Here is a 25,115-nt window from a genome sequence, read left to right as displayed (position 1 = left end):
AGGTGACGTCACGGGCCGGCGCCGCGCGGGGCGGGCGTAGCCCCGGGACGGCCCCGCCCCAACGGCGGCGGCTGCGCCGTTTACCCGCCCGGCCGCGGGTCCCGCGCGGCCCGGCCCGCGGGGAGGTACAACGGGAGGTGTCGGCGCCCTCCAGGCGCGCAGCGGCCCTTCCTGGGTCCCGCTGTCCCGCAGTGCCCGGCCCCGCTCTCACATCGAGCCCCGGTCTCGGCGGGGGCGCCGCCAGCACCAGCCCCTGCCGGACGGGGGGAGCCGGAATCCCCTGAGTCTGTCGAGCAAAATCCTTCTCCTGCGGGTCGCTGTTGCTTCCGCACTGCCCTCGTTGGACACGCGAACGGAACCACACCGCGGCCCTGCAGACGCGGTGCCTCCGCCAGGGAAAGGCGCGTTCCCGGCTCCATCCGAGGCTGTTACCGCGGCCAATGCCGCCCTCTTGTGAGACCAGTTCTTTATCCTCCATCGCAGTCACAAGTCAGTAGCGAGGACGCCAGGAATTAATAAGGTCTGGCACCCACACGAGGAAGAGCAAGGCTCGGCCGTGCTGGGGCTCAGTCCCACCTGCCCTCACTGGTCCCACAGGTAACGTTTGACCATCAGCTGTCATTAAAAACAAAAAAATGAAAGGAGCCTGCAGGCCTGAGAGCTCAGAGGCGTTGAAAGAAGGGTGAACTCAGCCTCAAAAGTTGAACATTCCTTGGGGCCCCTCCAGGCTGTGAGGAGCCTGGAACACGGGTTCCTGGAACATTCCTCAAGGAGCAAAATTCCCGTGGTAGCTCAGGGGTACTGGGCAGTGACACGGGCAGTGCAGGACTGTGTGTGGCAGGGACAAGTTCTACCGGGGCTCCAGGCTCTGGAGCAGAGGGGTGGGATCTGTGTCCTGTGTGTTGTATTTGGCTTTATCGTAGTGACTGAAGTTTATCCTGTGGCAAAATGTCGTCCCAAGAACAAGGCAGCCAGGTAACAATACTTCCACTTTGGGGTTCTCAAAAATCATAATTCAGGTAGAACTACAGGATTTACTTAATGTATTCTAAATATATTGATTTGCTTTTTGGTTTCTGAGCGTTGGCTTTCATTTTTTATCTCCGATACTTTCCACAGCTATGCAGAGAGAACACATCTGCTTTCTTCTGTTTGAAATGCTCACACAAATGTAAAACCAGGTAAACTGAAAAGAAAAAACAACCCCACAACATTTCCAGGCTTGTCAAGGGGAGGGTGGAACTGTGTTGTTGGGTGCTGCGGAATGGAAATGGAAACAGGCCTGGATGTGGGACCTCACAGCATTCCCACCTGGGAGTTCTGGTGAATAGTGCTGTCCCAGGGCTGGCAAGAGAAAGGTGTAACTTCAAAGGCACATTTGTGGTCAACTCTTGCCCCACAAGCAGCTCAGCTGCACATTTTTCATTTCTGGGTGGCTGCTGCATTTTAATTCTCCTGTGGTACCTGCTGGTGCCCAGCACTGGCCAGGGCAGGCCTTTGCCTCCTGGTGAGCTGCAGCTTCCTGTCCAAGCCTCGGCCTCGGCACCACACTTATGTTCCCATGGCACATCCTCTTTCCCAGAGGTGACTCATGACCTGCACCACTCCTGGCCCCTCTTTCCCTAGAAAAGGCATCATCCCCCACCTCGCCTTTGCCAGGAGCCAAACTAGCCCATTAATGGAGAGCAGAAATCCACGGGTAAGAAAATTCCATGTTGCCCCCACCACAGATAAATGGCTGTACAAAGAACCCTCAGTAGCCCTGCCTATGGACACACACTTCCAGACTTGGGGTGGCTGGCTCTGGCTGAGAGGGCCAGCAGTGGCCAGGGCTGTGCTGGGACCCCGGGGGGTGGGGCTGTGAGCCTCTACTTGCCTAAGTTCTCAAGCATTCAGGATTTGCCTTTATTTGGCTTTTCTAAACACTGGCAGCATGCAGCCCATGCTGCTGCTTCTTCCCCATATGGATAAGGTTTGTCTGGTGTGTGCTCAGCCAGCTGCTGCGTGTGCTCTCTGCATCCTGCCACGCACGGCAGCGTCACCGAGCAGCCACTGACCCCAGGCCCTGCACAGACAAACCACTTCAGACCAGCCTGTGCGGCTCCACTGCGGCCCCGCTCGTGGAGGGGACCCTTCCCCAGGAGCTGCTCCTCCTGGCAGAGCTCCAGCCCAGGCTCCCTCGGCAGCACAACCAGCACTGCCAGTGGCTCCTGGATGCTGTCAAGAGGCTGAGCCTCCTGTGGCCCCAATGCAGGTTTGCATGTTTAGTTTCATCTGTCCCCAAACACTTCCCCTAAGCACAAGGGCACCTTTCACATGGGGGCAGAAGGAAGATTTAACTCAGCAGGTTCCAGCTGGCATCGGTACAGGGAGAGTCTCTCATCCCTTCAGCACTGGGTTCTCCCACTGGAGGGCTAGAGCCAGGCGAGTCTTGGAGCTCCTCCCAGCCCTTTGCGTCCTTTTGCTCCCACCTACAAGACAGAGACCAGCAAATAGTGATGCTCCCACCACCTGTTAGGAAAAGGAAAAGCAATTTCCAATGAGCACTGTTAACAGGAACACTACATTGCACAAAAAAGGGAGGAAGGTTGCAGAGGGAGCTGAGAGCTGCCGTGTGTCTGCCACACTCTGACATGAGGTGCACAGAGCTGGGTGCTGGCAGAGAGCAGTGACCCAGCAAACACCCTTCCCCAACACCCTCCTAGACCAAGAGATTGAGGCACTGAGAGAACTCATGCTTTAATAGACACTGAAATCACAAAGAAGGAAGGCCAAATGCCTTAGCAATTTCAATAAAAATATGAAAATCTTTTTACATGGTAAATTTCATAATATAAAAAGTTTAATGCTGTCTGGAAACAGAGTTTTAATTTACATAGAAAGTCCATAGAGGCCAAACATGGCTAACACTGCACACAGGGAGAGCAAGTGCTGAAGGGCTGCTGCTGGGAAGTCTCTGCTGACCGTTCTCTCTGGGTCACCATCTCCAGCGCTCTTCTGAAGGTCTTCTGCAGCCAAGGGGTCGAGCGTCCACACACACGAGCAGCCCTTCTGGGCAGCCTGGCAATGCAATGAACCCAGAACTGCTCAAACCCATTATCACCATCCAGCTGAAACTACCAGTGTTTTCTAACAGATTCACAGACACCCCTGTGCCTCTGGATCTGTTCTGCAACTTGGAAGAGATGTTCACGGAACGAGTTTGACCTAATGAAAGGAAATATGGCCTGGAGTGATATGCGTGGGTATAGCACCCCCTCAATGCTTTTTCCTTGTTTCAGTAAGGTAGGATTAAAGAGAAAGAAAATCAATACCAGGCCAGAGGTACAGGCTAACCAACAAAATCAAATTAAACTAGATTTTGATCAGAGAGATTGTTTACTGTTCCCATTTAGTTGGAGCTAAAGACAGTCAATAAAAAAATCGGAAATCTCACACAGTAAAAAGTATGGGGCAAAACCAAAACACTCTATGGGGCCTTGGGGAATGGTTGCACGTGGCAGGTTTAATGTGAAAGTGGTTAATACCTAATTGTTATTGCTCACTGTATTATGCAGTGTTGTCACTTGTACCATGCACAAATACAACAACGACAAATGCATTAACTCCACAGAAGGAATTCTAACAGCAAACGGAGAATACGTGATTTTCATATCCTGAATTTCTCCACATATTGGGCAAGCCTGATAAAACTTTTTCCTCACGAAGGGGTTGTTTCTCATTCAAGGGGTGGAGGAGTGAGGCACAAGGTGTGTGCAGTGTCTCCCAGCCACGAGTAAGCATGCATTTCATGGCAAGCCAATGGAAGTGCCCTGTGCCAAGTCAAGGGAGACCAATTTCCCAAAAGACTTGTTCTAGTGACACTCACCTTCCATATTTATACAACACCAAATTCCCAAATACTGAACTTTCTCTACATCCGAACCCTTCCCTGTTTCTAATGCTCCCCCCTCCTTAAAAACAACAACAGAAGAACCACTCCCCCCACGCCCCCCCCGATTTAGCTCTGTCTGAAAGCTTTAAGCCAGCATGAAACTTGCTGGAGCATGGAAATGGGTTGTACCAAAATGGCAGCATAGAATTTCTACAGATTAAAAGATCCTTTAGTTATGGAAGTAAATTACAACAAAGAGGCTTATTTCTGGCATGTTATGCAGCACTACAGGGAGTATTTGCTGTTGCTATAAACAAAAAGCTGCCCACTTCCATCCTGGGTGTTCCTGGGATGTCGTTTCAAAACAGTTATGCTGGTTAGAAACAGAGCAGGTCACGTGAAGTCTCTCAGCAGTCCTGTGACCACAGCAAGTGGCACAATCAGCAGCATCACTGTCTCCACAAGGGGCAGACAGTCTGCTGACTTATTTTGGCCCACTATTCTAATTTTTCCTGCCAAATGACACGAAGGTGATGTTTAGCACCAAACCATCACAGGAAGATGTCATGTACAGACAAATAACTTGCATTATATGAATTGAACAGATTAACCCAACTGTTCTGCTACATTGCATATGAATAGGTGAGTAACTCACTACTCCTTCTGTCTCAGCACTGAAACTTTGGTGATCCCCCGTCCCTTGTTAGCTGGCTGTAACAACCCAGCCCAACATCCTTCACCTTTAGTGCTTGTGTTCATTTCTTTCAATGACAAAAAGGAAAACATTCCTCCAAAACCAGTAGATTCCAGAACATTCTCACAGCAAGCATCTGATTGCACCCTGTGAGCAAGCTGAGCCTAAGCAATTTCATGTTTCGGTATCAGAACTGAATCTCTGCCCTGCTATCATGCTTTTCCTCCAAGATCCCTAAGAAAATCACAAATGATCAGATCCACATTCTCAGCAAGAGCATCCAGCCACGCTAAGTGCAACAATTCTCTGCATCAGCAACGCACCCCCTGGTACGTCCACAGAGCTGCCTGCACTCACTGTTCAGGTAGTCAGCTGCAAGACTGGAAGTTGACTTAAGATCCAGCTAAAACTCAGGGCCTAATGAATTCAGCCTCACAACACCTCTGTGAGGTAGGTAGGTAAGTATTACTATCCCCATTTAGATAGAAAGGGAAGACGAGGCACGGAGAGGTGAAGTGATTGGCCTTCAGTCACTCAGCCAATTCTGGGAGTGCAGAATAGACACCAAAAACCTTGGTGATCCAGTGCTCCGACTTCATAGCCCGTGGCCTGTGAATCCCTTGCGTGGATCTGAGCACACGTGGTGGGGTTGATGCTGCCGCACGCCCACGGCTTCAGTGCATGGAAACGATCGCTGGGATCCCCATCACATCACTGCATTTGACAGCCACTTAGAACAAATACCTCCAACCTGATCCCTAACTCCTAAACCCCACCTAGCCTAGGAAAGCTGACTGTACACATCACCCTCGGGGTGCTCTTGGTCCCCTTTCCTCCACGGGGCAGAGGGCACTCAGGTTCTGCATCCATCCCCTCCGCTTGCTGCCTCGTGTTTATGCTCCCACTGCACCGACAGCTGCTCACATTGGTACTGTACACCTGCCCCAAAGGAAACGTGTTTCCACACCTGCTCCAAAGGAAACCTGCTTCCACAGCAGGGAAAAGGTTTGCAGACCTGCCTGCACTGAGCCATGGCAATGATTTAGCAGGATCAGTGAGAGATTTTTTTCATCAGGTGATATCTAAATCACACATACTGATGACACATTCCTACCTGCCATGGAACTGTAAAGTAATGTTCTCAGCTGCAGCATCTGTAATCCTTTTTTGTGCTCAGTGAGCAGACAGAAGACATAAGTGCTGCCCAAATACCTGCCAGGATGAAAAGTTCACCTTCACAACGCAGTGTGCCAGAGAGACAGAGCACTCAATAAAACCAGAGCTTGTCTCTCTGACACACACTCACTACCTCACGCTCAGGCTCACCTGGCTTGTTAGGCCCAAACATTCCCTCTGAACAGACCAATCAGCAAAGTCTCACCTGAGGGGTTTCCCTCCAGAAAAGTTACCTGAGATGCAGATTTTAGAATGGGGCACCTCTGTCCTCTTGTCCTTTTTTCACCAGACTCTAAATGATGCAAGAGAACTGCCAGATCCTGCTGCTATGGAGTTTTCCTGCCAGCAGTTTTGACCAACCTGGCAGAGGTATCTAGAGGTGTGTGATCTTCTCCTCTGTCAGCCTCTGAAAGCAGTAAATGGCTCATCCTTCTCCAGGCAGAAACTTGTGCATATGTTCTTTCTGGCACACAGGAACGTTCTGCCTCCTCTCTCTTTCCTCTCCAACCCCTGATATGTATAATTTATAATATAAAAAGCCAGCTGTAAAACCTCCTGTTGGGTTAAGAAATACAAGGAGGTGGCTTAAAAGCCAGTATTTAATGAACAGACAACCAGATGCTTTGGACCCGTTGCTGCAAATACTGAACACTACAAAGAACCTGTTATCAGGTGAGTCTGGCCGAGGTCCTGATAAGGGAAACGCAAACCCATGTGTGTGAGGCCGTGTGCCCCCACAATGACAGCCTGTCCCATCCCTGGGCACTGCCAGCTGGGGGCATGACCACGGCTGCTTAGGTATTGGTTCTGTTTTGGTAAAGGCAAGTGGGCAGAAGCAAATACTTTAAAAAGACTGTAAGTCATCAGCTGGTACTCGGGACATTTCAACATTTGGAGGAAGGAAAAAATCTTCCCGGTGACAAAAATTTATACCCGTTCCCCGCCGGCAGCCTCAGGGGCCGCACGGCTCCCGCGGTGCTGCCGGGCGGCGGGGAATGAGCTGATGTCACAGCATTTGTGGTTTCAGGGTGTCTGTGTCCATTTGGAGGGATCTTTTGTGGCGAAGCAGCAAGGTGTTGCTCAATAGATAGGTCCTTTAGTTCCAGCTTCTCTGCGCTTTCTTCTTTGCTGTGCCGTGGAGATAAATTGAGCAAGCTGAGCACATCTTTCTTAGAAGTCATTGTTCCAGGAGCTCCTCGGAGAATCTTTACTGGGCCAGTGGAGTGGTGGGGAGTGCTTTGCCAGAACATCTTTAAGTTGTGAATTGCTTGCACTTTTTCATCGATGGCAGCCAATTTTAATTTGTCTATGTCTGGGGCATCAGCTGGACTCGAGCGAGCAGAACCAGCTGAGGAATAAGAAAGAGCAGGAGATGGAGTGCTGCCACCAGGAGACTGATGCCCTGAGCTCGGAGATATATTTCTGGGTGATTTAGAAATATGAGCACTGTAAGGAGAGCTGGGGTACTTGAGTTTAAAGGGAGGCTGCTCAGTTAGGGACCCCTGGGAATCACAACCTGGAGATGGCTGCCCACTGTACTGACCTGTGCCTTCTCTGTTTGACATCTCCGATGTTGTGGGGCTGTTATAGCCAGAGCTCACCTTCTGAAGGGATGAACTCCTTGTTGGAGGCTTTGGTTTAATTGCAAGAGGTGAAGACTGATTCCTCTGGCTGGAGCTGACGGGCCGGCTGAAGGCGCTGGTCTCCGAAGAGCGGAACGCGGACACGCCGGCCGGGGCAGGAGCCCCGTCATCCGAATTGCTGCTCTTGCTTATCTGGCTGCTGCTTCTCTGAAGACGTTCAACAGCAATGAGGTGACTCTGAGTTTCCTCCAGAATTTTTTGTGCCAACTCTTGTGGATCAAGCTTTGGATTGCTGTCCTCCTGGGATTTGACAGTGCTGTCGGTTTCAGTGCTAGACTGGTCAGATTCCCCAGTATCAGAACTTGCAAGTTTCCCAACTTTTTGGAAAGGTGAATTTGGACTGGGGACGAGAGTCATTTTAACAGGAGAATTTGGAGTACTTACACTCCCTTTGGAGTTGACAGACTCTTTAATGCCTCCAGTCTGACCAGTTTTGGGCTGTTTGTGATCAGGGGAAAATCCTGGGTTTATGTTTTCTTGGTAACTGCCCAAAGGCTCATTGCTGATTATAGAGAAACCTTCATACTCTTCCTCATCTTTGCTGGCTGCAGTGGTGGCTTGTGGTGATAGTTGGCTCTGAGCTGCAGACCTGTGTGGATAGATGTTCTTGGGCCTCTCATAATCCTGGCGACCTCTATGTCCCACCCCATCCAGCATGCTCTCCGGCTTGGAAACAAAGCTCATGGAAGAGGCAATGGAGCTCAGACTGTACACTGAAATGGCATCTGAGGCAATGCTGTCTGGACAGGTAGGAGAGAATGGAGGGTTTTGATAGTGGGGTACAGGGTTGGAAACAGACTGAGCAGAAGCCAATGACTCCAGTGATGAGGAACTGTCCAGGCTAAGGCGCTTGGGCAGCTCTGTAGAATCTAAAAAAGGAAAGAAAATAGTATGTACAAACGTGCCTTTAGATACATGACAAAATCAAATAAAACTAGGTAACATTCTATCAGAATTAAGAGGAAATGCTACAAAGCATACCCTCAGGCTCTACGCTACCTCAGAACACCCAACTACTACTTAGGTAAGGAAAAAGAAGTGCACAGCCCAGGAAATGCCCAGGGAAGAACCTCTGTGCATTATCCTAGATAGAACTTGTCAGTTCATTATCATTTTATTTCTCAAAACCAAGAGTGAGTTATGCATCCTCCAGTTGCTGGACTGTGTCCCCAGCCTGGGCTCATACAAGTCTTTCCCATAGAAAAATAATGTTTGCTCCAGCCACTCCCTGGATGACGTTTGGCCTGTGTGACACGTGTGTGACGTGTGACCCCTGCAAAGGTGTGAGTGTGAGATTTCACCAGAAGCCACTCTGATCAAATCATCAGATGGCACAGGAGCAAGAACTACTGTAAGCAGCTTTACCAAAAAGTGCCAGCAAGGATTGTAGAGCAAAGTGCATAGTCCTCCTGGTAGCTTGCTTCCCAGTTTTCAGAATCACCTCCTCTTGGCCAACTTCACAAAGGTCAAAACCTACGTAGTGGGACATAGAGCAGAAAATCACAACTCACAGAAAGACCCTCTGTCTAAAGTAAGAGTGATCTCATTTAAAACATAGACAGAACGGAGAGGTATGAGACCCTGCAGCACCCTCAGAAAAATGACTTCACCCCTCCATGCAGTTTGTTGTGTGTATTTATTACTGTTTAGCACATCTTTTCCAGGTGTCGGAAGCTTTATGGCCCTGGACAGGAAACACACACACTCATAAACAAATCACCCCTGTCAATACTTCTTTAGTTGCAAATTATGTGGAGTTGTTGGGGAATGATATACCAAATACATCTCAGGGGACAGTGTCCCACATACCCAACCATTTACCATTAATTCCAGGTTTTTTTACAGAAATGGAGCTGAAGAGCACAGACTTTGGAATTTGGCAAATGCAGGCTGGCCTGCAGGAGGCAGACAAATGTGAAGCTGTGAGTCTCATCACTGCTTCAAGCCCCACAGGAGACACCAGCAATGGGTTTAGAGGGACAACAGAAAGAAGTGTTTTCCTACCTAGAGCTGCCAGAAACTCATGACAGCCAGGCAGCCTCCAGAGCTGGACACTGATGGAGACCTGGATTGGTGCAGAGGAGAAATCTTGCTCCTTCTCACCTGCCTGAAGTTGAACCAGGACTTGATGCAGCTGAAGAAAGCAATACAGACATTAGCCATTCCTCACAAGTCACATCATGTTTCTCTCACAGTCACAGCTAAGGCAATACCCTTTCCCTGAACACCCTTTCCCTGGACACCCAGTTCAGCTGCTGCTCCTGAACAGAGCAGTGAGATGGGAAGGTCTGGGCAGAGGGACAGTTCAGGGACAGGAACACTGGACAGACTGGAACAGTAGCAAAGGAAGGGACAGACCAGGGGTGAGGGCTGGGGAGTGGCCAGTGGAAACTGAGCAAGAAGGAAGCACAGCAGGAACATCTGTGAAGTGAAAGAAAAGGAAAGAGATACTCTGGGGCTGCTCACAGAATATACTAAAGCCCATTCCATGACTGAGCCATACTCCTTATGCAAATCCCAAGAAACTCATTAATTGGGCAGAACAAGTCATATGAAACTATGGAAGACTTTCCTAATACCTCCATGGCCTCCAGGAAAGAAGTTTCTCAACCGTGCCCAAGGGACAGGAGTAGCAAGCTTGAGAGAAAATGTGTTTATGAAGATCTGACACAAATTAAGATGCCAGGATCCCATGTAATTCACCAACACAGTCAGGGCAGCAAGGATGGAAAGCCATTAATCAGGGATCAGCTAACCTCAGGACCACCCATCTCTGACAACCCACAAAAGCTTACACAGGCCTTTTTCCACAGTAGCTCTATGGAGCAAATCTCAGGCCTGGGAGCGGGTGCAGACACTTTGCAGCACAGGGAATGGGTCTGCAGTGACCCTGGCATTTCACCCTGCACCGCAGTGTCACCCCCGTGCACATCATACTCACCATTCCCACCACATTTTTAACAGCCTTCGGGCAGCAGGTAACAAGAAAGGAAAAGAGGAGAAAAGAAAGAACATGGGTTACACTGTGCTACAAAGTGGCTGTGCTGGGGAACCCTGCAGAGACACATCCATATGCAAACTAGCACCCTGCCTACAAGAAGCTCTATCAAGAGAAAGAAGGGAGCAAAGGGAATGGCCTGAACTGTGAGTTCAACAGCGTGGGAATAGGCAGCTGGAATCTGGGAGTGCCCAGCTCATGACAGCTCAGACACTTAGCAGGCAGACACTCAGGCCAACCCACACTCTGGCAGGAGGCTGAACATAAAACAGTCTTTCTCTTGTTTCCTCTGGGATACAGTACTGGCATTCAGTGCAGTCAGCAATCCCTAACTTTTCCTTGCATATGCAGTAGTACTAAAGTTCTCCCTTCTGTGGCTCCTGCCTTCTCTTTTGCACTCAAAACAAGTGTTTTCTGTCCAGTGCAGCAGCTCAGGCTCCCACCTCGCTGCTTCACTAATGCCAAGAGCACCTGCTCCCCTGTGATGCCCATCACCCACCAGGGAAAACCAGCGAGCAGCACCCACTGACTGAACTGTCCGACATCCTGCTTCCGTCTGGAACAAAGCCTGCTCTCCTCTGGGACAGGCAGAGCCCCAGGCTGCTCACTTAGCAAACTGTGGAGAGGCAGGAGGGGAAAAAAGCAATAACCACAAAGGGTGGGAGAGCTGAGCTCAAAACCCTGGCATGTAACAGGATAGATTCTTGTGCAAAAGGGAATTCTGCGGGGGGTTTGGGCTATGGAACAACATCTGCAAACCCAGTGCAATATGCCTGCCAGTATTTACTGTGTGGGGCAGCAAGGAAAGGATGTGTGTGTCTTTTGTTAGTCATGTACAGCCAGCTGAATGTTTGTCCTTGGGTGATTTCATTATCTGAGGCAGGGCAACAATCAGGAAGTCACCTCATGAGCACTGTAAGACATTCTGAGCCACGAGGATGTTGTCCTCTCCTCCTCACACCCCTCGGACCCAGCCTCCCTTGGGTGGCCATGAGGGAGTTAACCCTGTGGTTAACCACAGACACCCTGGGCACTGATGAGAGCCCAGGCAAGAGGCAAAACACCATCAAGGACAGGCCACTGGAAATATCTCATGCGCTGCTGCAGATCCTAACGGGATCCTAACAGGAACCCCTTCCTTGGAGCAGACTCATTCTAGTGGGCTCCAGAGCTGCTCAGTGGGAAACAACGAAGCTGAGGCTCGTCTTGTATTTTGTGGAGACTCCACGTGACTGAAGAGCAGCCCAGACACCACACAGAGCCAATCCCAGCTCCCCACTGCAGTACTGCCTTGGAATGCTTCTGCATGGGGAAAGGGGAAAGACAGTGATATAGGCCCATTCCCTGTGTGAGTGTGTCCATGTACTAAAGCAGGCAAATGATGAAAAGAAACTTTGTTACAAGAGCACTCAGGACAGTAAGAACCATGGAATGGAAAGCAGCCAGGCTGGTGGCACAGAGAAAGGTCAGGTTGGGCTAGGCATGCTCCAGAGACTGGGGACAGGGAGGAGTGTGAAGGAGGTTGGGGGGAGCAGGGAGAAGTCCCATCGCCACAGGTAGCACTGCCCTTCTCCTAAAGTCTAGGAATCCCTTCCACAGAGCTGTGAGCACACACTGGAGCAGCACAGGCCCAGTGAGTTTTCTGACAGACCGAAGTCAGCCATACCTTGGGACTTTGGTAAATACAGTGCACAAAGACCAGCCAATGTGGGCCCTAGACAGGATGGCCAAACAGCAATAAGGGGTCTGTCACTCAATTCCCCCTCACCGAAGGAATCATGCTTTCACTTGTCACTGAATGGGGAGTCCCAAGGCCACACAGTCCAGTAACCCACCTGAATTTCTTCCTTCTGGACACTTACTTTCATTCACACAAATAGGCAAATTCAGAATTTAAACCCTCAAGTCTCCTAGCAAGCTCTGGGTTGATAAACCAGGATATCAACCATTCAGTGCATTTCTGAATTTACTGACCTGGGAAGAACCATTTGGAATCTGGTACTGAAGGAAAACCTCCCAACTCACCCTGTTGATAAGCTGTTCTCCTGTTTCTGAAGCAGTGATAAGTTTACAAAGTGCCTGAAGTGCAGGGTTAGGCAAACCTGAAAAACATCAGCAGAAATATCTGTATATATTTCTTGACTGCGAGAAATACAACAAAAAGGAAGTCACATCGTGCTTACTCGACCCAGTAGTAAATGATTCTCATCTGTGACAAAATTTTCAGTAAACATTTACTTTCAGAACTTCTTCCCAGTTCAATACATTGATTTCATCACAGAAAGGCAGGAAAGGCTAATGTCTGCCTGGTCAGGGCCCAGAGCTGCCTCCTCTCACCTAGGAGGGACTGGATGGTGGTGCTGCACTGCTGCAGCCGGTCCCCGGGGTCTGAGGTTGGGAAGAACACTGCTGCTGGGAGGCCGCTGGCTGGTGGGTCCAGCCGAAATCCCACTGCCGTGAGGAGTGCCTGCCAGCCTGGAATGCCACCAACTTTATTCTCCACACTTTGTTGGGAGGTGTACATGGAGTTGTGCTGCCCGTTCTGGATTCGCTGCAGTGATTTCTCCACCTGTGGGGAAAATACACCATTAGCTAATTGTTACTGACCTCCTCTTCTTACACAGAGAAAAGCCTGAGAGACAGCAAATCCAAGGTTGATCCTGGCCTGTCTCACACAGGAGGACTTTAGTGCCTTGAAAACAGAGGCTCCAGTAACTTAGCATTCACAGATGTAACATCACAGTGATGAGTGTCAACATTCTCTGGGATGCTGGGAACAATAATGCCACAGGAAACAAAGTACCAGTTTGTTTGGGACAGTTTCCTGTAAGCCTGGTAGCTGCACTGCTCCCCAAAAGATTACTCATGTTGGGGTCCCAGCCTGCTTATTACCAGACAAGTCTGCACCTACATGGCAAATAGGAGAGACTGAGATGAGTGTCTACAAACCCCAGCAACTGGGAGGACCAGCAATATTCACAGGTTTCCATCACTCTATGGATACTTCACACTCCTGTGGGACCACAGATGACACGTTGGAAAGAAAAGTATTAGAAGTCATGAGCGATCATTCCAGCCACCTGGCAGTTGGCTCCAGTCCCACTGTTCCCCAGGACAGGCTGGTGGCACAGATGGGGACAGAAGGGCCTCTTATCTTCCAAATATGCAGAGACAGCAGTGACTGTGCTCTGTGTTTCCATGACTGCCATGTTCATAGCTATTTCCTTGTACAAACAATTAACTCCAATGATTACCTCTTTTTTAAAGCAGAGACTCAATTCAACGGCTAATGCAAGGCAGATGGGTCTAGGGAGGATTTTGTCAGTACAATGCAAGATTTTGCTTACTTTGCTTCTTTTTGCTCTGGACACTTCCTTAGGTGTTCCAGTCTTTTCACAATGACCCAGAGTTTCACAAGAGGCTACATCACGGCAGGAGAGAGGGGGTGAAGGTGTATGTGTGTGTACATATATATATATATCTATATCTGTATATTCAAAATGCTCTTTCACTCATGGTTTGCAGACACATGCCCCCAGGTGAAGGTGTCTCAGGATCAGACGGGCTGTGGTGCCCCTCCCAGTGCCTGTGAGCTGTGGCAGCGCTTCCTTTCCCTTACCAGATGAAGCAGGACACGCAGAGCATCCCGGGCCCTTTCAGGGTGCTGCAGGATCTCAATCAGGGCCTGTCCTACCAGCGAAGAAGGGCTGTTCAGCTTCATATCACTCCCAATAAGCATGAAGCCTGCAGGATTCAGAATAAGAGACAGTCAATCTTCCATTTTTATGGAAAATGTTCAAACCAGACGCAGGTGTCCTCTGCCTGCAGACTAGTGAATGATGGTTCACTGCACCCTGCACAGGGACATTCTTTTCCCAGAGCAGCTGTCCACTCCCTGCTTGGTACCACAGACTGAACTTCTAGAAAGCTTCTAGATGCTTCTTATTGTCCTCTGCTACTAAATCAATAGTGTCTTCCTGTTCAAGCAAGCAGAAAACCACTGGATTGCAGCTAAACTTGTCCAGGCACGCTCTAGGATTCCTCTACAGCCATGGAAATCAACAGCAGCCAACAGCACTCACAGAACAGAACTCAGAACACAGAGAGCTCTCCCTGTCCCGATCAGAAACCTGTCCTGGCTTATGCACCATTCACTGCCAGACTCCCCAGATGTCAGCATGAGGAGCTCATTTCTTAGCTCAATCAGTTTGGCAGCTCTCTAGAAACCCCACATCTGGTTTGTCCAAAAGAAGACTCTTCCTACCTGCCCAGTTGGCCGGATGGGAGAACTGCTTGCTGCTCTGCACGGTTTTCATCGCTTCTCCGAGGGCTGCGCTGGCTTTCATCCCATTTAAGAGAGAGGAATAGAAGGCATGCACAAACATTTTGGAAGCAGCCACAGGAACGGGCCAGAGTGACACAAGGACACACTGAGCCCCAGCTGCCAGGAATGCTCTTGTCAAGCCAATGACTCCATCAGAAGTGACTTTGCTGCTGGACTCTTGGTAAGAGCCAAGAACCACCAGCTTGACAGGAAGCCGCAGATCCAGGACATCAGCTGCTGTAAGCAGGAACTCCTGAAGAGGAGGGCAGTCCGAGATGCTTTCCACATCACTGGCATCATCCTGCATCCGAAGAGATTCTGGGATTGTGTAGGGGTTCCCAAAAGAACTCTTGCTGCTGGCTGGATTGCTGTCACTGTTGGGCGTCAGGACCAAAGCAGCCAGCTTCCAGGAGACATGGGTGGCAAAATGGACACATTCTGCCTGAGTGAGGGCACTCATGACCCTCTCTTTTGTTGATGCACTGCCGACTAAGGGCTGGCAGCCAAGTAACTCAGATACCATATATGCTTCCTCTTCTGCAGAGGGCATAGGTCCCCACAGCCACCTGTCCATAACTGCTGAAGGGAGCTTGGGATTTCCTATGACAGCTGCCATTGAGGTAGAACTGGAGTAAGCAGGAGTATTCTTCCTCACATGGGACTACACAAAGAAAGAGAAAAACAAAACAGGGTTCAAAGATCTGGTTTTTATGATGCTGGTAATAAAATATCCTGTCCCTTTGGATCTAAACAGACAGTATGGTTCTCCTAATTACAGGAAGACTTTGTGTTTCTTTAGTTTCTTCTGTTTATTTCAAGGAACACCTCCTTTGAGTCTGGTCAGGACTTGTATCCCCATATCTTGGGTGAACAGATAGATAACAACAGAAAGCAACAGACAGCTCAGGTCCCTCTGAGGGCTGCAGCAGAGCTAAAAGCATAAAGATCCCAGCTTCCCACCTTATGGGAACATGACCTGTAATCACTCACTAAGTGGTTCCTCACATCTCTATTTCCAGGATCAGCGTCACCATTGCCAGCAGTGACTTCTAAGCAGCACAGCAGTAATGCTAAAAAGGTTCAGACCCTTTTGATGTTCCACTGACTGCGTTTAACCCAGGGCAAGCCAAGACATGCAGCAAAACACTGCCCAGTAAAAGCAGATGTGACTTGGGGCATTCTCCTAGAGACCAGGGCCTTAGAAATGCTGCTGCCAAACCCCAGCATGAAGATACTTCTGCAGGATTCACCTGTGGTATTTGCTTTGCCTCACAGCTTCAGTGTCCTGAGACATCAATGGCCTTCCCCACTCAGAACACTAAAATGGAGGTGACCATACCAGTAACGTGACAGGACAGTCAGCTTGGCAGGGAAGCTCAGCACAGACACCTACACCTCTGCAGTCTGCCATGTCGTTCCATGCCCAGCACATGAGATCCTTTAGAGGAGGATATACAAATGATCCAATCCCCTTGTCCTTCCTGGCATGCCTAGGGCTGTGATTTTGTGCTGCAGGAACTACATCAGAACCTACTTCAGAGCTGTGGTGCTCAGTGTGCTCTCAGCCCCAGGAGCACCTCGGCAGGGCAGCCTGTTTGTGGTTTCTGTTCTTGTGTCTGGCACACCCAGACAGAGCTGCTGCTTTCCGAGCATGTACTGGAACCACTGGAGAGGCTCTGTGAGAGAGGTTTCATAAGTAATGTCAGACCTTGGAGCTGGGATTCAGCGACTGGATGGACGGCACCGCGATGAGGCTGAAGCGCTCATAGAGGTACTCGTTGGATGAACTGCCCTTCAGGAGAGCAAAAGGAATGAGGTACAGTTCTCCCTCCAGAACCAGGATCAGCTGACGGTGGCGGCCAACAGGCCCACTGGAATGCATCAAACCCTGCAGAGAAAGGAGAGAGAATCAGTCTGGCCCTTTCACTCCACCAGTGCCCCCGCCTGCAGTTCCCCAGCATCAGGCCCTAGTCTGAACCCATGTCAGGTTTGGAAACATCCACATCAGAGCCATGCTCTGTGTGACAGGTGAGCACACCTGTGCAGCTGGACTGCTGCTCACCTGTGCCCCACCAGTCCCACTGAGACGAGCAGGCCCAAGCACACTGACCCATAGGCTCTGGGTCACCATCCTGGCCTCAGCCCATGTGGGCCCAGCCTCTCCACAGCACTCCAGCCTGAAACCTTGGCTAACCCCAACCTCCTACATCTTATCAGTATTATCATCACCTTATCCTTTGTCAGAGAATATTCTTTTTGATACTGAATTTCAAAATAGCCATTTTCTCTAAAGAACAAACAATCTACAGACAGACTGTGTCCATGGCCTGTACTTCCAGACACTGGACATCATCATCAACCCAGAGTGACCAACAGACCTATATAGAAAGCATCTTATGGCTGGAGAAGTGAAGCAGAGAGATTAGTCGACAGGAAACATGCAGCTGGGCACAAAAAGTGGCAACTGCTCCTGGTCCCTTGTAACTGTGGAATTTCACTCTTATTTATCTAGTGTATCATAAAACTAACTAGTTATCACCCCAGGAAAGAGTAACTTCAAAGCACTAAACTTTGCTCCAGCTTAACACTTGCAACCCACAAAAGAAAAGCCTAAAAGAACTATCCTGCTTAGAAATCTGCTGCCGTTTTGCAATTCTACACCTTTAAGCAGCAGCCACAGCTTGGCCAGGCAAACTATTCATTTGAAGATGAAACTTTCAGCACACTTGGAGAAGATCCAATCCTCAAACTGGCATTGGTTTGGAGATAACCAGTTGAAATAGTGTATTTTTATTTCTGTCTAGACTGCCTGACTTTCCCAAAGGCAAGTTGACTTTGGAGTGCTTGTTGAAGGATGGAAACAAGGATCTTGTATGCAGGACTAGATCCCTTCCAACTCAGACTGTTCTGTGAAAACCACCACGCTTCAGATACCACCCCAAGCTGTCTATCCTTGCTTTCCCACACCGTGAGGATTTCAGTAAGTGTCTGTGCCAAAGGCTTACTCCTTCCATGGGTCCTATCAATAAGTCGTAGAGTGCACGGAGTGGGGGTTTGGTGAAGGAAGTCTGCCTCCTTGGAAGTGATGATGTTCCATCCTTAACAGGAGACATGGTACTGCTGAACAGACTGGTCATGCTCTGGCAGCTCCTGTGGGCAAAAGCCAAGGGAGAGGTTAGCTGCAGGAATTCCAGCTCCACTGTGGGCTGCCCTGACTTCTAACAGTGACATGAGCCAGGCCCTGTCGTCCAGGGGACTCTGCTCTGTAAGATGCTTCATGGGAGGGCTTGAGTCTCCCATTCAGCTTTGCACCTCAGCAAACAGTGATATTAATGGCAGTATGAACCATCTGGAGACAGCCTATGACATTGCTATGGAGTTTCTCTGCACACTCCAGGGCCTGAAGTGCTGCTCCCAGTTGTTCCTTCACACATAGCAGCTGCGCGCAGGCAGGCATGAGATCCACTGACAACGGACCACAGTCACAGCAGGATTTGCACTTGGGTTTTGCACCAACTGACCTAGTGTGCTACCAAAGGAAATACGACAACAGGCAAATAACAAGACATCAAGATTCTGCCTGCACTTCTGCCACTGCTCTGAACAGCTTTGCAACAACAGTGTCGAGAGCTGATCTGGCACCCATTCCCGACATACCCCCAGGGCTCTGCACGTGCTCTCCTGGCATCAGCAGCCACAAGTTACTGCCCTGCCGAGGAAATGATGTTGCCCCATTCTGGACTCACTAATCCAGCAGCTGTGCTCCCCCGAAATGTTATCCTTGGCTTGGGGCCACGAACAACCAATTTATGTGGAAAGGGTAACTTTCCAGAAAGTTTTAGCAGGTGGGCCTCAAAGGAAAGCTAGGAAGGGAAAAAGAACATTGAACAGCAATGGGAGTGCAAGGTCTGAAGTGTAACCAGAGTCACCACTGGGGCTGTCCAGCAAAGAACACAACAATCTCAAACATAAAAGGCCATCCATGAGGCAACACATGCCCTGCTGTCCTCAAAGTGCCAAATGCATTCACAAGAGGGTTAGATGAAATCCCAGTCCAGATCATGTCTGACGCTCCTGCACAGAGAAAGCCTCCCTTGGTCTCTGTGAAGCTGTTTCTCCTCTCGGATACCTTCCAACGCTGTGTGCCTTTGCCAATCCACACAACAGAGAAGCAGCTCTAGTTCCCTGGTTCATGACCAAACTTACACTCTCGATCAGGGCACTGGTCTCAACGTCCTTTCTTTAAGAACGTTTACGCTGAAGAAATGCCTTGTCTCTCTTCCTTAGTTTTACCTCTTTGCCTGGATTGATTCTTGGCTATCAACACAGAAAAGAAATAAAAGGAGAAAGCATTTGCACATCCAGGAAATAAAAATAAACCTCAGCATCCAACAGTTACATTATTCAACGGGGTAAATGAATAGCTGTGTATTTGCTATAGGCAGATATACACACACACGTTCAGGTACAGTGTCTCCTCATATTACCAGATAAAGCCAACAGGGAGGAAAAGACAAGGAGAACAAAAATACTGCACTCCAGTTTACTGCTTCTCCCACTTACAAACCGGAGACCCCAGACACACCCCAACCCTTTCTGACACACACAACACACAGACTCAGAAAATTGCCTTTTCCCTCTCTCTCTCCTCAGCTGCAGCAACCAGCCTCCTGACCCAACTCATATCATACCTAAAACCTACAGTTCTCTGAAGAAAAAATGCTCCTATGCTCCTACCTCCCACTAACAAGGAATTTCCATCTTATGGGCACTCAGGAGTAATTTCAGAATGTCAACAGAAGCCTGGTGTCTGCCTGCCCATACCCTCTGACCCAGAGATTCCAGTGACAGTACAAGTATGCTGCTGCTGCTGCTTAGAGATGCTGAAAACTCACTTGAGGGACTTGTGAAACACAGGACCAGCACAGGCCCCCACTGTCTGCTCCCCTTGGACCCTTCTGCCCACCTCACTGCAGCACCTGAACAAGCCATGCATGCTTGGCTGGGCTCAGCTTTATGAAGCACAGATTTTAAAATCAGATCAGAAAACAACAGTTGTGCAGGGGTAGCCCAGTGGTCCCCAAGGACCTTGGGCCCTGACCCCCCGGAGCAGCTTGGTGCTAGCAGGCAGCACTCGCCAACCCCACTGCCTGTGTCAAGTGATTGTCACACGTTCCTTTAAAGCAGGGAATAGAGGGTTGATTACTGCAATCAGCACAGCCCTCCTGCATCTTGGTTTCCCAGCCAAGCGGCTCTAGATTTATTCCTCCACCACTCAGATTGCTTTTTATGAGAACAAAATCAAGGGAGCACCATAAATCTCTCACATCTCCTGCCCATGTGCGTGTGTACGCAAAGAGTGAGCAAATTCACAGGGGAGGATGGACAGATCTTTTGTGACACTGGGAGCACTGGCCAGCCCACCCTTTCCTCCAAAAGCAGCCAACAAAAGGTTCTCCAGGTGGCTTGTCAGGCACCTGAGTCCAGATCCTTTCAATGTCACAAGGGGGAGACTTTGGACTCTTTTGACCAAACACCCCTTCTACAGAGCACTGGTGCTGTCTCTGGGATGCCACACTGATGATTTCTACCTTGCTCTGGCAATGTAGAGGGTCCCCTGATGCCTAACCAGTGAAATCTCTTGTTTGGAAGCCTTTGCTCAGACTCTGCAGCACTGCTGATTTATAACCCTTTGTACAAGCAGCCTGGCCTGCAGCAAGCAGAGGAACAGCACAAACAGCCAGGGCTGTCAGCGTGTACTGCCTTAGCTCTGCTCCCGCCCTTTGTCTTGGAGATGCAGGAACAAAGCAAAGCCTCAGAGAATGGGGAAGAAACCCACGTTGTACAAGCCATGGGTCAGACCAACCTGGCTGACCACCAGCCTCACAGGGCATGGCTCTGCCTGTTGAGGATGAGCGGCTGGAACCCAGGCAGAGAGGAGGGATTCATCCCAGAACCAGCACAGAGCTGCTCCTGCCTTAGCATTCATTAGGACTCCGGACAAGTCAAATACTCCTCATGGCCAAGCACGGCCACTGGGAGGGCTGGGAGTCAGGCCTGGTGCTGCAGTGGTCTGACAGCTTCAGGATGCTCGATATCCATCAAGCCTTCCTCAAAGGGACTCCTCCTAAATATGCAGCCCTGAATCCACATTCAGGGCCTTGACCCACTCACAGTACCAAGCTGTGGGAAGCTCCAGAAAACAGTCAGATATGAGCTCCCTGTGGATACTTTCAAGGATCTGCAATTATCCCCAGAACCCAGCAGTGGTTGCTGTATCGGTGGCATCCTCAGCTCAAGACAGCTGTTTCCCAGTACTGAGATCACTGCAGTGTTCTTCAGTGCTTCTTTCTCCTCTGAAGTCCATTTTTTTCTCAGAAGTTCTTTAAGTGAACTGCCAACCCTCCAAGTTTGCTTTCCTAAGCAGAACTGCCAAAAAATCATACTATTCTCTTCTTAAAAGCCAGGTTACCTGATGACAGCAGCCAGAGGGCACCTGTCCCAAATCAAGGGCTTCCCTTCAGTCACCCGTGCCTCACCAGACATAAAAACTGGATGGCTCCAAACAGTCCCAGCATCTCCATGGCCTCATTTTCTAACACGGGACCTTAACAGCATGTGCAGTTCCTGTGCATGAGGGAGCTTGCACTGGCCCCAAGCCATGCATGCTCCCCTGAGGATGTCCAGCACGCAAGCACAAGATGTGAACATGCATTCAGGCCCCATGTGAGGAGTGCAGGGCCTGCCTTGGCAGTAGACAAGACAAGCTCTCATTCTCAGCTCTAAGCAGGCCCCACTTGCCTTCGTTCCCTGAAGTGCAGAAGCCAAAGCAAACAGACACCACACCTTCACTTGCTGCTCGTTGGCCACAGTTTTACCATCCTCTGAAGAACTACAGCAGCAAAAGTCTGCTCAGCACTTACCCACAGCTGCACGAACTAACTCCAGCACAGCTGGCAGAACAGCTATGGCTGTTCAGAGGTGGGGAGCTGGAGTCTGGAGCTGCAAGACCACAGCTCGTGCTCTAGGTATCCATTGGATTCTATTGCTTAATTAAAGTCTAAGAGCTTACAGTTCCTTGTTAGAGCTCTAGGCCAGTGCACAGAAGTACTGCCTGATCCCATTTTATTTCTCACCCTGCTCTCTTCCACACAGATGCTCATCTGCTTCTTTCCCGAAGCTTCAGGGCTCTTGCAAGGTTGTTTCCTTGTTTTCCCAAGCTCAGTCTGCTGCATGCCATAAACCACACCACTCTATACAGCTTAATTATTAGGAATCACACAGTATAGCAAGAGGCCATAAGGTTTCCTACAGTGTCCCTCTAGACTGTGTAGCTCCCAGGTGTCTCACCTGTGGAGCCGGAGCAGGCATTAAGTGCAGGAGGTATTCAAAGGCTTGGGCAGGACCACAGAACTTACCCTGAATTCAGGGCTCAGCAAGCCAGGTGCAAACAGATGTGGCAGTGTTGGCTCTGCCCCCAGGGCTCCCAGTATGCCCCCCTCCACGAGCAAAGTGAGAGGGGTAAGCAGGGAGGCCATCCAGCAACATCTCCTCATCTCTTCACCTCAGTGCTCATGGCAAGAACATCACAGGTTCATCACAGCTTCTAATGTTCCTCCTGATGCTCTTTTGAGGGTGCTTTTAGTTAAGTGCCCAAGCTGCCCGATCTCTGGGATTCTCCTAAGAGCTGCAAACCTGACAAGACACCTGAGGTAAACTCCTGGGTGTGGATTCAAAGTAACGCATGTGGCTCCTATGGAGCAGAAAGACAGAGATGCTGCACGGTTGGCCTCCACAGTGCTCCTGAGGATTAGCATTCCCTGGAGAAGAATCACATCCTACTTTCCCCTGCAAGCAGATGGGTAATCTCCTGTCCTTCTAAGCCTGATGAACTAGCAAAGCATGTCAGCAATTCTGGGGATCTGCCTGTGTGATCCAAAACTAGCAAGTGCTCACAGTCCTTCATCAGTGCAACAGCTTGAACAAATACGCATGTGGATTCTGGAAAGAAAACCAGGCCAGTTGCTGGTGCCAGCAGGCAGCTCCCAGTTCCAGGGGATGCTGTGACAGCTCACAAGCTCCAGTGGTGGCTCACAATGCTGCAGGCTGATCGCATTTGCTTTTCCAGCTGAGAAAGGCCTGAGGTATCCTGTGCTCACAATCCACAATGGAGCACAGATCCAGCCAGAAACCCTGGGTCGCATCACGCAGCCCCTCTCCACACTGGAAAAATTCTGTCTTCAATTTTCCTTCCGAATGATTGCTCTAAGCCCTCATCAGCACAGTCATGTGAGAGGCTGAGACCTGAACAAGTTGTAAGAGGCAGAAAATGAGTGGAGACTCTGCAGATAGTACAGTCCTGTAACTCTGGAAACACAGCTTATTCCCAGCTAATTGGTACAAGACTTGAGATCAACAGAAACAAGTATTTCCATAAGTAGTGTACAGGAGAGAACTCCAAGCCCCACACTTCACACACAGCATGGACAGGACAGAGCTCCCCTGCAATTGCCCAGTCTCAAAACCAGCATTTGGCCAGGAAAAGAGTGAATATGGAAGGGGTGCTCCTCAGGACAGTCATCAGTTACAACTGGGACAAGTCCTTGCCGGCTCTCCCCTCGAGCACTGGCACTGGCCGCACCTAAACTTGCAATTTAGAGAGAAGCCTGTCACCAGAATGCCTCCTGCTTGCTGATCCCCACAGCAGTTCTGCATTCTCACCTGTTCATCATGTTGTTCCTGCTGACCATCCTCAGGAAGCCAGTTGGATCAGTCATTGAATTCAGCTTGTTATTCATCTCCTCAAACTGCTGGTCCATGATATCCCCAGCTTCACTCTCTGTCTCGCTGCTGGCACAGGCTCTGCGAGGCGAACAGCGAGATGAAGGGGTCATTGATGCAAGACAGAACAACAGCTTGATGACAAATGCTTGGCCAGTTTGAGAGAAAATGTTTTTCAAACACAACCTCAACCAAATGCTAATGCAAAATTTTCTCTGGCTTGCATCACCTCCTTCTGTCAGGCACACAACAGAGTAAGTACCAGCTGCATATCCTCCTCTTCCAGGCATTCCTAAAGGTTTAACGAGTGGCACACACAGGTGGAAGTGCAGGACCCAAATTTCAGGCACTGCAGGTAGGGACTTCTAAAGCTGTGGCACAACACTGAAAAACTGAGTTTGCAGGAAACACCACCTCAGCCCTTGATTTGACTAAGAACATGTGTGAGAATATCCTTCTCAGATTTCCACAATAACTCCAAGCTCTGCATGCTTCCTTCACTGGCAGTGTGACATAGCAGAGGGAGCTGTGTTGCTACTCCTGTTATACAAAAAGGGAAAGCACAGAACTATCTCCTCTATCAATGCCACAAGTGCAGCAACAATACAGAGAAACAGCCCAACAGTTCTAAATTTCCCATCTCCTGACATTAATACCTAAATCTTCTCAGTGCAGATTTTCCATCTAACTGTTAGCATTTTCTCTTCTTTGTAAAAGCAGAAGGCAAACACAAATGCTGTATGTACATTTTTAACAACCTTTAATCTAATAAATATGGCTCTTCTGGTTCTGGCCAGAACAGAGTTAATTTCTGCAGTGGCTGGGAGGGGGCATGGCCTGGAGGTTATTCTATACCACCTCATGCCACAGGCAGGGGAAAGCAACTCTTCTGGGAAGAAGGGGTTCCTTGCTGGTGAGCAAATGAGGCGGAAGGAGCAGCAGTGGGGTGGTGTGCCTGTGGGTTGGGCTCAGTGAGCATTTTGCATGTGAATCACTTTCTTTTTTGTACACTTCTGTTATTAATATTGTTGCTGTAACTGTTAGTTTTCTTGTCTCATTGCTGTTTCCAGTAAATTGTTCTGATCTCAACCATGAATTTCACCTTTTGTGCTCCAATTCTCCTCTCCATCCCCTGGGCAGAGAGGCAGGGAGAGGGGGAGAGCATCTCAGTGAGAGAACTAAATTGGGGAGCACCATTCCTAAACCACAATAATGGCACATCACATTTGTACACTTAAGCTAAACCTACTGTGCTACCTACCAAAGCCTCCTCACATCTCATTTCTGTTTCCTTTGAGGTTCCTGACAGTTTGGAGCCTCTCCTCAAGGGCATGTTTCCCAATAAAGAGCACAGGAATTAAATGAACACACAACATATACTTGTGCAGGCAACTAGAGCTGTCCCTCTGTTGCTGTATGGACCCTGAATATTTTGTAAGTGTACTTCCAGGTCAACGTGACTTACACTCTGGTAAGTCCTGACAAAAGTCAATCACTTCACGAACACTGAAACAGGGCTAGCTGAAGCACAGACAGGGGGATAAAAATAAAAGAAAAAAAAAGGGAGGGGAAGATTGTCAACAGCTGCCCCCTGCACATTTTTTCTCCAGCTGCAGGCATGCTTA

General features: G+C 49.5%; 1 protein-coding gene across 3 annotated transcripts in view; it reads right to left on the bottom strand.

The window, feature by feature from the left end:
- Positions 1-2,714: 2,714 nt before the first annotated feature.
- TTC28 (tetratricopeptide repeat domain 28) overlaps positions 2,715-25,115 on the bottom strand; it is a 126,483-nt gene continuing 104,082 nt past the window's right edge. For 2 of the 3 annotated variants that reach the window (XM_027689258.1, XM_027689260.1), the window contains 11 exons: positions 23,431-23,571; positions 17,715-17,859; positions 16,418-16,597; positions 14,650-15,370; positions 14,005-14,129; positions 12,723-12,954; positions 12,411-12,487; positions 10,329-10,352; positions 9,392-9,521; positions 8,753-8,860; positions 2,715-8,256 (listed from right to left, as the gene is read on the bottom strand). In XM_027689258.1, coding sequence (XP_027545059.1) covers positions 6,629-8,256; positions 8,753-8,860; positions 9,392-9,521; positions 10,329-10,352; positions 12,411-12,487; positions 12,723-12,954; positions 14,005-14,129; positions 14,650-15,370; positions 16,418-16,597; positions 17,715-17,859; positions 23,431-23,571 — 3,511 coding nt within the window. In that variant the 3' untranslated portion in view covers positions 2,715-6,628. The remainder of the gene's footprint in view (positions 8,257-8,752; positions 8,861-9,391; positions 9,522-10,328; positions 10,353-12,410; positions 12,488-12,722; positions 12,955-14,004; positions 14,130-14,649; positions 15,371-16,417; positions 16,598-17,714; positions 17,860-23,430; positions 23,572-25,115) is intronic. The other variant, XM_027689259.1, reaches the window with a different exon arrangement.

The sequence above is a fragment of the Neopelma chrysocephalum genome, unplaced genomic scaffold (genome assembly GCF_003984885.1).
Source record: "Neopelma chrysocephalum unplaced genomic scaffold, ASM398488v2 Primary Assembly neopelma1_77, whole genome shotgun sequence".
Lineage (NCBI taxonomy): Eukaryota > Metazoa > Chordata > Aves > Passeriformes > Pipridae > Neopelma > Neopelma chrysocephalum.
Note: the sequence above shows the minus strand (reverse complement) of the source record. Positions and strands in the feature narration are given on the sequence as shown.